The 16,682-nt window shown below is 40.9% G+C and overlaps 1 protein-coding gene across 3 annotated transcripts in view; it reads right to left on the reverse strand.

The window, feature by feature from the left end:
* Window positions 1–10,843: 10,843 nt before the first annotated feature.
* ca10a (carbonic anhydrase 10 (inactive)a) overlaps window positions 10,844–16,682 on the reverse strand; it is a 264,823-nt gene continuing 258,984 nt past the window's right edge. For all 3 annotated transcript variants that reach the window (XM_088016503.1, XM_088016505.1, XM_088016504.1), the window contains 3 exons: window positions 15,200–15,354; window positions 14,863–15,037; window positions 10,844–11,879 (listed from right to left, as the gene is read on the reverse strand). In XM_088016503.1, the coding sequence (XP_087872629.1) occupies window positions 11,857–11,879; window positions 14,863–15,037; window positions 15,200–15,354 (353 nt within the window). In that variant the 3' untranslated portion in view covers window positions 10,844–11,856. The remainder of the gene's footprint in view (window positions 11,880–14,862; window positions 15,038–15,199; window positions 15,355–16,682) is intronic.

Genomic DNA, 16,682 nt, shown 5'->3' on the forward strand with positions numbered 1-16,682 from the left:
AGCAATTAGCAAACACCTGGTGGAACTGCACATCTGCTGAGCTCATTATACGAGCTACTTTTCCGTGCAACACTAGTAAAAATGTTAAGGGTTTAGTAGAGGAGCCATGTTGTGATAACTTCCTGAAGGCAGAGTTTCAGAAAGAGCAGGAGTTTTTAAAGAGACAGAGGCCCAATTTCAAGGCACTAAAATACAAAGTTTGTTTTATAAACAGCTTTTTTTGTAACTTAAGTGAACAGTTAGTCAATTGTGATAACAAAATTGCACTAGTGCCCGGAAAACGTGTAATGCTGCCCCTTTAACGTTTGTAACCTGATGTACAGGTGCTGGTCATAAAATTAGAATATTGTGATAAAGTTCATTATTTTCCATAATGTCATGATAAAAATTAAATTGTCATATATTTTAGATTCATTGCACACCAACTGAAATATTTCAGGTCTTTTATTGTTTTAATTTTGATGATTTTGGCAAACAGCTCATGAAAACCCAAAATCCCTGTCTCAAAAAATTAGAATATTATGAAAAGATTCTCTGAACGAGCAGTAAAAATAATCATCTGAATCAACAAAGTAACTCTAAACACCTGAAAAAGATTCCTGAGGCCTTTAAAAACTCCCAGCCTGGTTCGTTACTCAAAACCGCAATCATGGGTCAGACTGCTGACCTGACTGCTGTCCAGAAGGCCATCACTGACATCCTCAAGCAAGAGGGTGAGAAACAGATAGAAATTTCTGAACGAATCGGCTGTTTGCAGAGTGTTATATCAAGGCACCTCAGTGGGAAGTCAGTAGGAAGGAAAAAGTGTGGCAGAAAACGCTGCACAACGAGAAGAGGTGACCGGACCCTGAGGAAGATTGTGGAGAAGGGCCGATTCCAGACCAAATTAAATTTTCATCTCCATAAAACTTTTCAGCAGATGGAAGCATGAAGTGCTCCAAAATCTTCTGATAGCGGCTGCATTGATCCTGCCCTTGATAAAACCCAGTGGACCAACACCAGCAGCTGACATGGCACCCAGACCATCACTGACTGTGGGTACTTGACACTGGACTTCTGGCATTTTGGCATTTCCTTCTCCCCAGTCTTCCTCCAGAGTCTGGCACTTTGATTTCCGAATGACATGCAAAGTTTGCTTTCATCCGAAAAAAGTACTTTGGACCACTGAACAACAGTGGTCCAAAGTGCTGCTTCTCTGTAGCCCAGGTCAGGCGCTTCTGCCGCTGTTTCTGGTTCAAAAGTGGCTTGACCTTTGACCTGGGGAATGCGGCACCTGTAGCTCATTTCCTGCACACGCCTGTGCACAGTGGCTCTGGATGTTTCTACTCCAGACTCAGTCCACTGCTTCCCCCAAGGTCTGGAATCGGCCCTTCTCCACAATCTTCCTCAGGGTCCGGTCACCTCTTCTCGTTGTGCAGCGTTTTCTGCCACACTTTTTCCTTCCTACTGACTTCCCACTGAGGTGCCTTGATATAACACTCTGCAAACAGCCGATTCGTTCAGAAATTTCTATCTGTTTCTCACCCTCTTGCTTGAGGATGTCAGTGATGGCCTTCTGGACAGCAGTCAGGTCAGCAGTCTGACCCATGATTGCGGTTTTGAGTAACGAACCAGGCTGGGAGTTTTTAAAGGCCTCAGGAATCTTTTTCAGGTGTTTAGAGTTACTTTGTTGATTCAGATGATTATTTTTATTGCTCGTTCAGAGAACCTTTTCATAATATTCTAATTTTTTGAGACAGGGATTTTGGGTTTTCATGAGCTGTTTGCCAAAATCATCAAAATTAAAACAATAAAAGACCTGAAATATTTCAGTTGGTGTGCAATGAATCTAAAATATATGACAATTTAATTTTTATCATGACATTATGGAAAATAATGAACTTTATCACAATATTCTAATTTTATGACCAGCACCTGTACATACAGCTGATCTTCATAGGGCTTGAACAGTGAGCCTGAAACAACTCATGTTTGTATCTTGCATTATGAGTTGTTGCAAGTGCATCATCAAACACACATCATTCTGTAGCTTACGAAGGATTTTATCCACGCATTTCCATAATCCAGACTTGAACTAACGAGTCCAGAAACGGAGGACTCTGTAGGTGAAATCCTTGTAAATATTTCCAGTTTGAGGTCAGTCCCTCTGCCTCCTCCACCTGCAGCCTGTTAGGTAAGCAGTTCCAACGCTTCTCGCTCTACTTAAACACCTCTCCTCCTCTCAATCCTTGCTCGGCTCCCACCATTACATCTCCACTTTTTGCCCTGCGTCCACTTGTATGTTCATCCTGTTTCTGCAAGTTGTCTCTGGACTTTAATGGAAACATTTCATCATATCCACCAAAACTCCAGCATTCATCTGCAGCTTGCAGGTGAACAAAGAAAAGATGTTCACCTTCTCCAAAGACAGAAAATGAATGAATCGGTGGGGGAAAGACCACAAAATATAATCCTAAAAAAAACAAAGAAACAAACAAACATGAAAATACTCCATACTTGACATCTCAAACTTACTTTTGGTAAGCCCCCGGTACTTTAACCTTATTTATTTATTTTTAACCATTTCTAGATTTTTATACAAAAACAAAAAAAAAAGAGCAAGTAAAAACCACCTGACACCAAAATTTACCTCTCTCAGAAAATTCATCTCCACTCCTACTTGAATACTTCACTATGATGCTTTTCTTAGTACAAATAAAGGGCGTCGATGCTTCGCTTATTGTGCAGCGGTGCAGACCAAAGCCAAAACAGTTTTTATTTGGCCTTGTCACTGGGAGTCGGCGATGTTTGTGCATAGCATGACTTCTGGCCCAGAATATACCGACAGCCAAACATCCAAGATACGGGCTCCTCTGGGACAACTGGATCTAATGAGAATGTATTAGCTTTGTTCAGTCTAATGGATGCTGTTTCTCTCCTGATATAGAAAATAATGCCACGTTCTGTGTGTGTGTGTGTGTGTGTGCATGTGTGTGGGAGGCAGAGTGGATACGGGTATGCCCGTCGGCCAGCTGGGTCAGTTAACATGGCAGATGAAAGAATAAATAGACGTCCATTCTTCCTCCGTGCATTGAAATGATAAACAGAAGGTCGCCAGCAATATCAAAAGCAATTTCATGACATCTTCATTACCAAGCAGTGGAGTGTTTATGGAAGTCTTTCACAGCAACTCTATTATCAGGGGGAAAAGGCAACACAGAAAGGATTACATGGAGAAGGCATGCAGGCTTCCCGAGTGTTGTGTTTTTTTTTTTTTTTCCTTGTTGTTTATATAAAGCCGACACAATCTCGGTTGTTGTGATGAATAATTTTCTACGAGACAGTAAACGTAAAGGTCATGCATCTATTTATATGCTAATTTCATTAATTAGAGTGATAAGGAGCCGGTTGCTGATTTTTTTTTTCCCCGTGTATTTTCTAATTTACGACTGACCGTCTTGTTTCTGAGCTTCTGATCCTTTAGCGCGTGGAATAAAGTTGTTTTGCCCTTTTCACCAAAATCTGAACATTAATGACACCGGTCAACAGAAATAAATAAATAAATATATAGTCTGGGGTTTTTCAACTGTTTTTTTAGGGTCATTTTGATGAGTTGAATCCAAAAAGTCACATTGGTTTTGCTCAATCAGGTCAACTTTAGGAACTATGGATGTAACATCTGTTCTCACATCTGCACTGGTTTCCTGAGAATCTGGGATCAATGACGTAGTGTCCAATTCAAAATGTACTCACCCTTATCAGTGTTTTATTATTCAACTTACAGAAATCCCAGTTTGGAACATTTAATTAATACACTCTGTTAGAAAACACATTACTTCTTCTAAAACCTTTTTTGGATGAGAAATATTAACGGACTGATCATGTCAGAAAAACGTGATCAATTTAGTCATTGATTTCTTGAAATCAATGCATATCTCTCTTTAAACTCATCCATCGTCAACGTGTCACAGACTCTCATGTATAGAAACTTTGTGCTTTAAATCGTTTGGTAGAAACTTTGTACATCTCTGACTTCTCCTTGTCGGCACGTCAAAGATTCAAAGAAGAGCTCCAACTCTTGTGATTTCTGTCTCGGTCGTTCGTTTTAACAGACTACTTTTTTCTAAAAACGTTCCATGCTTGTTTAACAGTAGTAATAGCTGTGATGTTTAAATGATTAACACATATCGCACATCGTTTAGTAAGCGACACGCACGTCAACGCACACGCGGTTCAGTCTAATGTAATGTGCTTTAATAAAAACAGTGGTTCGCCTCGTTGCTGTGATTACTCACTACTCAACAAATTAACTGGATCACAACCACGGAACAATTAATCTGCCTGAGTCTTTGTGCCCAGATCCGAGTGTGAGCCTCTCAAAAAATGAAACCAAATGTGAGACATTAAAGGAAACATCGCGTTACATTAACCTGGACCAGCACCTGGACTCCAGAGTTACACTATACCTCCCAAAGCTATTACAGATGACGTTACAGAGAAGATCTTGGGGGAAAATGTTGAGTTTAAAAATTTAAAACGTGGAATTTTCAAACACAATTTCTCTTCATTTTTCACAGAGGGGGAGGATTTCGAACACAAGTTTAAAATGATCAGACTCACAGATACCCTTTTTATTTTTGTTTTAGTTAAGGTCCTGCTTAATCATATGGGTATTATTTACTGTATATGAACAATTCTGGACATAAACTTACAGAGCAGATGTAAGTAAAGTTGGCCACGTTCTGCCGACACAGATCTGAAGTGCAGTGAAAACAAATTACATGGATTAGTCAACCACAGATTGTGTAGCACAAGTCATGCTACAGTGAAACATCATCTCTGCAGCTTTAATAGCAAACTGTAAGCTGAGTTTTCATCCACATTGTTTACCTCAGGGGGTCCGCAGGCGTTATCTTAGCAATGTTAACATATTCCGCCGTCAGCCGTTGCCCACTCTGCATGTGATTTCATCAGCTCAGTTGTAGCTAGGCTATATAGGCAACACAACAATGGCAACATTTAGAGATTTCAACCTATCCACCCCCTCACTCACTCTGTACACTCTTTCCAACATTTTAAAATTTTATTCGTTGCTTCACCAGAGGGGGGGGGAAAGATGGCTTTGCATCATGGAGTCATCACTTCCTCTGTAGAGCAGATCACGATATTTTCTCTCTCTCCTCGATGCCTCGTTTCTGTGGAAGCAATCTCACTTAAAAAGAACTTTTAACAATTGTAACACAATGGGATACAACTCTCCGAGAGCCATGGAAACGGGATCAACCCCACGACTCCGTGCAGATAACACTATCCCCAGCAGAAGAGTTAGCTGCTTCCTTGTTGACGAACGCTCAATCGCCAGCGACTTGCAAAGCGAGGGAAAGAAGCGCCCTCAGGAAGGAGGACAGGAGTTATTGAGTTGTACAGGTGCTGGTCATAAAATTAGAATATTGTGATAAAGTTCATTATTTTCCATAATGTCATGATAAAAATTAAATTGTCATATATTTTAGATTCATTGCACACCAACTGAAATATTTCAGGTCTTTTATTGTTTTAATTTTGATGATTTTGGCAAACAGCTCATGAAAACCCAAAATCCCTGTCTCAAAAAATTAGAATATTATGAAAAGGTTCTCTGAACGAGCAATAAAAATAATCATCTGAATCAACAAAGTAACTCTAAACACCTGAAAAAGATTCCTGAGGCCTTTAAAAACTCCCAGCCTGGTTCGTTACTCAAAACCGCAATCATGGGTCAGACTGCTGACCTGACTGCTGTCCAGAAGGCCATCACTGACATCCTCAAGCAAGAGGGTGAGAAACAGATAGAAATTTCTGAACGAATCGGCTGTTTGCAGAGTGTTATATCAAGGCACCTCAGTGGGAAGTCAGTAGGAAGGAAAAAGTGTGGCAGAAAACGCTGCACAACGAGAAGAGGTGACCGGACCCTGAGGAAGATTGTGGAGAAGGGCCGATTCCAGACCTTGGGGGAAGCAGTGGACTGAGTCTGGAGTAGAAACATCCAGAGCCACTGTGCACAGGCGTGTGCAGGAAATGAGCTACAGGTGCCGCATTCCCCAGGTCAAAGGTCAAGCCACTTTTGAACCAGAAACAGCGGCAGAAGCGCCTGACCTGGGCTACAGAGAAGCAGCACTTTGGACCACTGTTGTTCAGTGGTCCAAAGTACTTTTTTCGGATGAAAGCAAACTTTGCATGTCATTCGGAAATCAAAGTGCCAGACTCTGGAGGAAGACTGGGGAGAAGGAAATGCCAAAATGCCAGAAGTCCAGTGTCAAGTACCCACAGTCAGTGATGGTCTGGGTGCCATGTCAGCTGCTGGTGTTGGTCCACTGGGTTTTATCAAGGGCAGGATCAATGCAGCCGCTATCAGAAGATTTTGGAGCACTTCATGCTTCCATCTGCTGAAAAGTTTTATGGAGATGAAAATTTAATTTGGTCTGGAATCGGCCCTTCTCCACAATCTTCCTCAGGGTCCGGTCACCTCTTCTCGTTGTGCAGCGTTTTCTGCCACACTTTTTCCTTCCTACTGACTTCCCACTGAGGTGCCTTGATATAACACTCTGCAAACAGCCGATTCGTTCAGAAATTTCTATCTGTTTCTCACCCTCTTGCTTGAGGATGTCAGTGATGGCCTTCTGGACAGCAGTCAGGTCAGCAGTCTGACCCATGATTGCGGTTTTGAGTAACGAACCAGGCTGGGAGTTTTTAAAGGCCTCAGGAATCTTTTTCAGGTGTTTAGAGTTACTTTGTTGATTCAGATGATTATTTTTATTGCTCGTTCAGAGAATCTTTTCATAATATTCTAATTTTTTGAGACAGGGATTTTGGGTTTTCATGAGCTGTTTGCCAAAATCATCAAAATTAAAACAATAAAAGACCTGAAATATTTCAGTTGGTGTGCAATGAATCTAAAATATATGACAATTTAATTTTTATCATGACATTATGGAAAATAATGAACTTTATCACAATATTCTAATTTTATGACCAGCACCTGTATACAAAAGCAGCTTAAAGTGAGGATTAGAGGCAGCAAGGAGGTGGAGACTGGAGAGCAAGCTGCAGCATGACAAAGTTAAGAGGTTTGTAATCAGGAATGAAGAGGTTCACAAACTTTCAGGAGAAAAAGGCAATCAGAAGCATGTTAAGTCTGGACAGAGTCAATGAACTGGAGGCAGTTTTCAATAGGTTGAACTTAGCAACAACCTCAGCATCCTCCTTTTCCAACCAGTAGTTCAAGAGATTCCCCGCTTTCTCTCGACTAAAGGGTTTCCTGTCACACACACACACAAAAAAATGGTTCAACTTCAGGATTTCTGCTGCTGCTGAGCCGTCATCTTCGGTCACCACAACTTCCTGTACTCTAACCGTAATATTTTTACTGTACACCTCAGGCTTCCAGCACAAGTTAGAGTCACCTTAAGATATTCTTGTATGATCCTGCAGTTGTTGGGCCTGTAAGAGATACGAAAGAGGCCGAGTCCGGAGAGTTGGTGGACCACTTAGGGTAAAAAACAATATGAACAGGACAGAGGAGGTGATTATCGACTTCAGGAGAAACTGACACAAACCAAAGACTATTTCGGCAAGTGAAGAAGTAGAGTGCTGTAAGTAGCTCTCTTCCTAACCGCAGCCAAGAAAATGTCTCTGGAGAGAAACGTGGTCAGCTCGAGTAACTGCAACATTTCGTTTCCCTTTGGGATTTTGGCAAAGTAATTTTAAACTAAATTGAATTAAACACAATCCTCCCCTGCAGGCCCCAGAATAGAATAGCAGTCAAATATTTCAGTCATTTGGTGCTTTCCACCAAATGACTCCGTACCTTTAAATGTAACCGTAGGATTTGTAATATTGTTCAGTTAACAACATCGCCTTGAAAAGCCAAACTGCTTGACCTTTGATGATCTACTCTTATTAAATATTAGAATTAGTATGTTGTTCATTTTCCAGATTTTTCAGAAAAGTTTCAGAAATTTGCCTTCAGCAAGAAACAACTTACTGGCAACAGGGAAGGCTACGGAGGACATTTAATGCCAGGTGCAAAATGAAAGAATTTAGTAAAAAACCCGCCATCTAAAGCTTGGACAGATTTCTGTCCTGGTGCTACAATCCTTGCTTTGTTAAATGACAAAACGGTATGATTTCTACATAATGGAGTGGAAATCAGTGTCCATAATACCAACGAACGCGAGCGTGTGACTTTTTGTATTCTTGTGTAATCTGTGGCAGCGCACACAGCATTTCACAATAATCTCATAATGGAAAATAAATTGTGAAATAAAAAAAAAAAGCAATTTAATAAGAAAAACACTGTCAAAAGTACAAACAAGCTGTTTATGATTGAACCATCAGTACTGTTTGTACAAGAGCACTCTGGGTTTTAACGTTGGTATTGATGAACGTTCTCCAAATTTGTAAATTCTGACGTCTGCCTTCAGATTGAAAGAATCGTGAGTCAAAGCCAGGTGCTGCAGCATCCTTTGAAAGAATCAGTGACACCAGCCTGAACAGTCAGCTGTGTGTTGACAAAAAGAAAAAGAAAAAAAGTAGTACATATTAATAATCTTTGGATAGTGGTTGTTTCTTCTGCTTAGCCTAGCAACAAATTTTAAAACAATTGCAAATAATCTGGAGATGATCAAACCACAGTGGTTTGATCATCAAAAACGGAACCATGTAAATTTCCTTCACAATTATGGAGACACAACATGAACTCAGTCTTCCTTAAAGACATTTTATGGTCGACATCATCATAGGGAGCATTGTGCTGCAGTTTGAACAATCTTGAATAAATAATGTTGGCGTGAATTAATGCTTTGTAGTTCATCTAACTCACATAGGCTTCATTTTTACACGAGTCATCATCATCATGAGACAAGCTGGATAAATAAAACTCAAAGTAGCACTTTATTTGAAGGGGTGTACATAAGACTGACATGACGCTGTCATAAACGTGATATAACACCTGTAATGAACATGAAGGCGTCTTTATGAATGTCTATGACTGTTGTCATGAAATATGATTCGGTAAATAATGACAATGCAAAAATGACATTTATTGGACTTTAAATACAATTCTGAGTATTACTTGGCATTAAACATGTCATTATTTTGGGAATAATGACATGTTTAATGTGAAGTTGAAACATTTAATGGAATTTTTATGCAAGTTTTAATGCAACTTTGCTTTAAAAGTGTCATTATTTACCAAATAATGCAAAGTTGAGACTTTTAACAACTTTTAGTTCAACTTTACATTACAAGTGTCATTATTTAATGAATGCCACTTCTTGACAACAGTCAAACATTCATAAAGACTCCTCCATGTTCCTATTTGTTATTTCATGTTCATGACAGTCATATCAGTCTTATGTACACCTTATATCAGTCTTATGTTCAAATAAAGTGCAACCAAACACAGTAAAGCAGCTGTGTTGTTATATCTATATCTATAGAAATGTAGCAATCTCAGTCATTTTCAGTTGTCTGAGGTTTTACTCCCACAGCCAGATCTCTCTGCAGAATGTTTCCTCTGTGTGTAGAGCTTTTCTCCAGTTGTTGTTACAGGCCAGTATGTGTGAAATTTTCCATAACAGCAGATCAGTTTTAAAACATTGGAGCAAAAATATTGAGAAAATCAAGGTTTCTGAACAGCTGATGGAGCCACTGCGATCTACTGTCCACATAGTGTCATTTTATATCTTCAGACAAAAAAAAAAAAGTTCTCTCCAGCTTCCTCCCTGACGATTGTTGCCACAGACCAGACCTGTATCATTTGGTGCGTGGAGACTCTTTCCTCCTCCAAACCCCCTGATGCTCGCCGATGCGATCTGAAAGACTCTGACATGTCACTGTAACTCCGACAGAGCCTCCACTGTACGCGTCTAATAAGCTCTAGCTGTGCATGTGATGGTTAAAAAGAAGAAGAAGAAGAAGAAAAAAAGCCAGACCGTAATACCGCATCCGCACTTTCTGCAACAACCCTGTGGTGCCGCTCCAGACGCACCGTCGGGTCTCCGAAGGCGAAATATTGACATACGAACACATTTAATACACGTTTATGTCAAACAGTGTTAACATCCTGTGACAGCCTGTCTGTTTCCTGAACACATTTCGACATACGGATGTGTAGGACGCATCTTAATAATGACATAAAACTGATGCAATGTGCACAACCAATAAAAACGCAAGAAAATACCCTTTAAAAAAAAAAGTCTTTAAAATGTAATAAAAAAAGGAAAAGAATTTTGGTATTTGCTCCCACACAGGAATATCATATGAGCTGCGTATGATTACGTCTGTTTCTCAGACTTTTGATGGAAGCTTACTTTGTTAAAACCTTACAGTCCCCCCGGAGTTTTAAATTGGGAGCAAACATCGTGTGGGGATCCAGAGAGCTCAGGGATTTAAAGAGGCCTGAAGTGAATTTGAAATCAATTATTCCTCTTTTCTGAATGTGGGGAGTTTTAAATAAACTGCCAGCGTGCTAAATAAGTCTGTAGAAACCCTAACATATCATAATGGGGCGTTCAGCATGACTTTACGTTCTGAGAAAGATGAATCCACCTGGATTTCTGCCATATATCAGAGGGGGCTTTGAAGATTATGTCTTGAACGTGTCAAAAAAAACATGACAGTTTTTGTTCAGGTGCAAATAAATCCCTTTTACAGTGAAAAAAAAGAAGATATTACTTGCATATGTGTGAAGTTTTCCCGATATTTAATCCAGATTTGTCTTAAGTTTTTCGTGTGTTTTGAGCAGCACAAAGACAGGAACAGATATAAGGACATCAGGTTTTTTTTTTTTTTTTTTTAACAGACTGAAGCGTTCTCCAGAGTGGACTGTTTAGACACATTTATTGGGCCGATAACATTACTCAAACACAGTGTATGACCATTGTAAACAACAGAAAAAAAAGGCATCAGCTCCCACCGAGAACCGCTCGAGAATTCAAAGTGTGCCAAGCTGTTTAAAATTCATAACTTTTGTATCATTTTTTTTTTCCACTTCAAATCTTCTTTATATATCTTTTTTTTTTTGTTTTTTTTTTGGATTTTATTCTGTAATTCGTCACTTTTTCTTTACATTGTCGTTTTTCTCCGGTATCGATAATAGTAGTAATATGTACAACATGAGGCCCCGGGACGCTCCGCGCCGGATTGCTCGTTTCCTGTAGCATGACTCAGTTTTGGGAAAAAAATAAAAAATAAAAAATGACTTAAGTAAGGCTGTGTCGTCTTTGTAGCTTCCTGCTGATTACATGCCCCGTACGGGTGACCGTGATGAAATGTTCGTGCGAGTCCCGTTGACTGCTTAGCATTGACCGGTGGGTTTGTCGTTGGATGGTACCACTGATGGCAGCATCTTTTTTTTTTTTTATGTACAAAGGCTTTAATGTCCCGCGGTTGTCCTGTTGGCTGGGAGGCAATCAAATCATTTAATTTTTCTTTTTTCTTTCTTTTTTTTAACTTTAAGTGTCTTCTATTTTGATTGCTCCTCCCAAAACAGAAAAAAAAATCATCTGTATCAAAATGTTCATATAGATGTAGTCATACAGTGTAAGAAGGGAAGGAAGGATGTGTTAGATTGAGGGCTATAACAGTTCTCAATGTATGAAAAGAAGAGTCTTTTCATTCGCAAGTTCTCTCGCTCAAGGAAAAAAAAGAAAAGTGATCCGTTTCTTTCTTTGTACAACGTCATGAAAGATTCTCAGATGAGATGAAGCCTTTAGACCGATTCCACATTCCGACGTCCCGACGTCCCGCTCCACCTGCCTCGTTCCCGCTCTCCGTCTCCGACATTCGTTTCTTGTCCTCGCTCATCCGTAGGAAGGGCGGAGAGAGGGGAGGCGCCTACTTTAGCAACCACTCGTTCACTGCAAGAGAGGGGGAGAAAAAAACAACAACAAAAAAAGCAGCAAGAATAATGATTTGTATGTAGACAGAAAAAAAAAAAAAATTGCTGTAAAAGTATGGCACCACGCTCCACAGCGCAGCTGTTTTGCGGCGTTATTCGCCTCCCTCAACCTCCTCCTCCTCTGTGCGGCGGCCATATTTCATCTTTAGCCACGGCGCTCTGTTTCAGAGGGATGTTGCCCGAGTGAGTGGAGTGAATGTAAATGTGTGTGTGTGCGTGTGTGTGTGTGTGTTGACTGCTGGGCTGGAGGTGGAGTTAAGGAGGGGACTGTTATTTTTCAAGTGCCAGCCTTTGTGGAAATGCAACGGCGGTGTGAAAAGCACCGGGCTTATTAAAACGGGAACTGGCACGTTTGTTTAAGGCAGCGGGTTTTTGCAACATAATCAGATGCTTAAAATACATCTAAAATAACTCTTCACTAACTAACTACATTGTCAGTAAAGTGACGTCGACGTGCCCTTTTTGTCCCATCAGGTTTCTCTCTTGCTCACAATACAGATGTGAGTCAATAAACACGGGCCAACTCGGATGCTTTATTGAAATTAGTACCATGTGAAGTGTGCAGCGAATAGTAGTGTGTTAAAAAAATGGAACTGATGCTCGGAATCCCAAGAACAGCTTTTAATCTACTCCACATCATGACATAAAGAGAAGTTTTGTCTTTATTGGTTGTCTAGGAGCGAAAGGAGATGTGAAAATGTTCAAAAAGCCTGTATTGCATTAATATTTTTCTGTAGAAAAATCAACATATAGTGTATGAAGTGAAAAATGCTTTAAGTAGCAAGGTACTTGTGAATCGCTTAGATATTTTATGGTATTCCCACTAGCACTAAGAGCTGATTCATATCTTTGTCGCACCAACTTCCTCATCCCACGTGCTTTCTGTTGGTTTATTCATTTACAGTCTTGCTGGCCTCCAACCAGGCTCTTGCACCCTTACTGGCGTGTTTAAAGTTCTGAACTTGTTCATGAGTGTTTCCACTTCAGCATAAGGCAACTTGACCTTTTCAGGTAATCTGGTGTAAACAGAGAAGAAGCCATCGCGCCATACCTGCGCCACCACATGCATGCTTTATTCAACGTGAGGCGTTGCACGGGCTTCTTCCTGACATTTAGGTGCGTTTGAATTGTTACAGTGCCCACAGGTAACAGCGGAGCTGCTTTGATCACCTTTGTGTGTGGATCATTGGCTTAGTCTTTGCCATTTTGGCTCGTCTTTGATCCGTTCAAGCGATAGTTTTTCCGATTCTTTCATCGTCTTTATGGTTTTGTTTTACATTTCGAACAGATTTAGCCAAGCGGCAGTGTTTTAGCTTGTTTTCCCCGCTAACATTCTGATCAAAGCACATCGGTCTTTTGAACCGTGTCTGGAACGTGTCCACTTTATTTTCCCGGTGAGGCGTACGTAAAAAGGACGGGAGGAATGGAAGAAGGAAGGAAACAGTAGAGTTAAGACAGAAAGAATAGAGGTAGGATGCATGGATTGCAAAGACGGAAGGAATGGAGGGCATGAGGATAGAAAGAGTAAGAGCACAAAGAAAAGAAAATAAGGACATAAAGGAGTGAGGGATAAAAGAGAAATCACAGAAAGAGAGGAAAAAACAAACAATTTCTTTCCCCTGATATTCCTATTTTCTTTTTTATTCTGTCCAGAAAAATAATTAAACCAAATTTCAAACTTTTCCAGATGTAGCAGAAACCCTATGTCTTGTCAGTAGCAGTCCAGAAACATTCTGATCTCCCATTTACTACCTTAGTGCCGTTGTTCATTCCTCAGACCGAGGTGTGGGTCTCGTTGTTCCCTGCCTTTTATTTTCCTCAACTTACCAAAACCTGTTCACGTATTCAAGCTAAAACTAAAGACTTCAGTTCTCAATTTTAGCCTGAAAATGCTCCACTTGCAAAAACAGTTAGCTTAGTAATGCATTAGCTGCGTTTCCTGTACGGCATCGTCTTAGGCGCACGCTTTCTCCCTCACAAACTGTTGCTCAGAAGGAGAGGTTTTATTTTTTTTTTTGGAATGAACAGTGCAGAACAGAGGAAGAATGAGGGAACGAGATACAGAGAAAAATGGTCACGCTTTGGGTGAGCCACGGTACAGTAAACCCCACAATGAGCAGAAGGCGCCGAGGCTACAGCTCACCTTAAACACATTTTACGCTCCAGGAGTGACAATTCAGCAACTTCATATTTGGCCAGAAACAGTGAAGAGGAGATTGGAAGCTGAACTACAGAGTCCAGAGTCATAAGGAGCAGTGACGAGACCGTTTTAAGCCACAACTGAGTCATAACCAAATGTTCTGATTAAAAAAAAAAAAAAATCATTGAGATATTTACTAAATCAGCCAAAGAGAAACTCTACTCAGAATAGAAGACTACAAAAGCAATTTATGAAGTAAGTTTAACATTTCAAAATTAATTCCAGGACAAAGACCTTCATTTTTGGTCCTCAAGTCTAATGAAACAAAAATCTAAGTGTTTGGTCTTGATCACCAAATTCTGCTTATTTGGAAGAATAAGCAGAAGCTACAAGCCTTGGAACGACATCCCAACACTTAAATATGAAGTATATAGTAACAATATAGAAGGCAACACGAGGAAAAAACATCATTTTCATTTATCAAGACCTGAGCTTGGAGACGCTTTGGGCAAAACGTGGTCTTCCATAAAGGAAACAGCATTGAGCATGTAGCCAATTAAGCTGCAAAGTGGCTTTTTAAGGACATCAAAGTCAACATTTTAGAGTAGTTACATTAAGGTCCCAATGTCAGTCTCATGAAATAAAAGGTCAGCGGTGGTGAGAAGGTGTTTGGAAGCAAAGGGCCCTACAAACGAGAGTCGTTCACGTCAACTCTGTCAGGAGGAATGGGGCAATAAGTAACCTGTCTAAACTAGTCAACATGTCCTAATAAAGCAAAAGCCAGTAAAAGTGGCGTTTGTACCCCGGTACTGAAGCTTCTGAGCCCTGTTGTTAGGGCAGTCCTTGCCCTGCATGCTGAAGTTGATGTTGGTGCGGATGCAGCGGTTGTTCAGCGGCTGCACGGGGCGAACGTTGTCGCTCATGCTCAGAAAGATCTGAGACGGCTGGTTCTGGCTCAGCAGCCGCAAGGAGTGCATCTAGGTGGAAAGACAGAGGAAGGCACAGAGACGGAGTGAGAGGCTTACGGAAGCGTTACCGAACTCTTTGTGGCATTACTTTCTGGGGTAGAGGTGAGAATTGGATGCATCCTTTAGTAAGGTGAGATTTTCCTGTAGCCTGGAACGGCGGCTGTGGCTCACCTGCATGCGTGTGAGGTACACCGGCTTGTTCATCAGGATCCATGTGGCCGTTTCAAAGCATGGAGGGATAGTCATCGATCCTTCGTAGGTGATAAAACTATTCGTTTCTGGGTAGATCTCTTCTATGTTGAGGCCGGTCAGAAGATATGCATCATCTGCAGAGGAGGAGATAGAGGAAAAAGATAAAAAGACATAAAAAAACAAAACAACCATGTCTTAACAGAACCCACTGCGCTCCGGTTGTGTGTTTGAACTTTAAATTTGTAGGTTACACAAATACAATTTGCCTGAGTGTTTTTTTTTTTTAAAACAATGACTCACCAGTAGAAATATGTTCCATATTCACAAACTATTTCCCTCTTTTTGTCTCACACAGCTCATCTTTTGATCAAATAGCATTAATATAATCTTAATTTGTGTTGACTGATTTTAACCGCTCGATGCAATATTTAAATCCCTTTCTTTCTTTTTTTCTCCGCCACATTTTAGAACCTGGAGGAAAATCAACAGCACAGTCACGCGGACGTTATTGTTTCTGTGCACGAAAGCGTTTAAAACGGAGTCGCTTATGACAGAATGAGACTGAAGCCTGCTTACACGTCCCAGAAAACGCCTCCAGCAGCAAGTTTTAGTAAGATGAAATAGTTTGATAAATCATCTTGTGCTTTTTTTTTAATGACAATTTATCATGTCACATTCACATGACTGCCATTGCTTATTTGGTCGCTTTCCTTACTGGGTCAACTTAAGCGTATCGTTTGTTTGTTGGGTTAGAAAATTCTGGTCAGGATTGCTTAGCCATGTTAGCTGAACATACACAGCACACCTCCAGACTCAGATAAAATAAATCAGAATTAGGTTGGAGCCCCCCTCCACCGCCCCCCCATCCACAAAAATGTGAAAATAAGTACGTGGCCTCCGTGTTTTTGCACGCTTTCAAACGCCGAGACTCGCCATGTGAAAACAACCCCAGCCGCACATCTCTTGGCTCGTAATAATGTAGCGTTGTGAAATATTTATGACCCTGGACACTGACATGTTGACAAGCGTTGCAGTTGGTTTGAACCCTTCACAACATGCGCTGCAGTTTGACTCTTTCATCACACCCCAGTCTTGTCACCGAGACCTGAGCGGGGGTATTCTGCGGGGGGTTCGGTGGGTACACGCTCCTCGCTGCTCGTCGCGCCTTCAGCTCGTGTTTCAGAGCTAATTTCTCCTCGCCTCGCCTTTCGCGTGGCGTCTGCAGTCGGGTGAGTGGCAGGCTGTTGGTGTTGCACTTCAAAAAGCCGTTTTATCCGAACCGTCTTCACTGTCACAATGCTAATTGGACAGACTATCTCTTGCTCCGTGTTCACACTCCACTAGATTGCTCCCAGTAACTCGTCGTAGTCTGAAGCCTCGGATGACACAATGGACAGCCTGCCGTGATGGGGTCACCGTGGTGGACTGCTGGAAACTTGAGCACTAATTAAACGGCATTAAG

Source organism: Poecilia mexicana, unplaced genomic scaffold, assembly GCF_051168715.1.
Source record: "Poecilia mexicana isolate PSO_F unplaced genomic scaffold, ASM5116871v1 scaffold_19, whole genome shotgun sequence".
NCBI classification, from domain to species: Eukaryota; Metazoa; Chordata; class Actinopteri; order Cyprinodontiformes; family Poeciliidae; genus Poecilia; species Poecilia mexicana.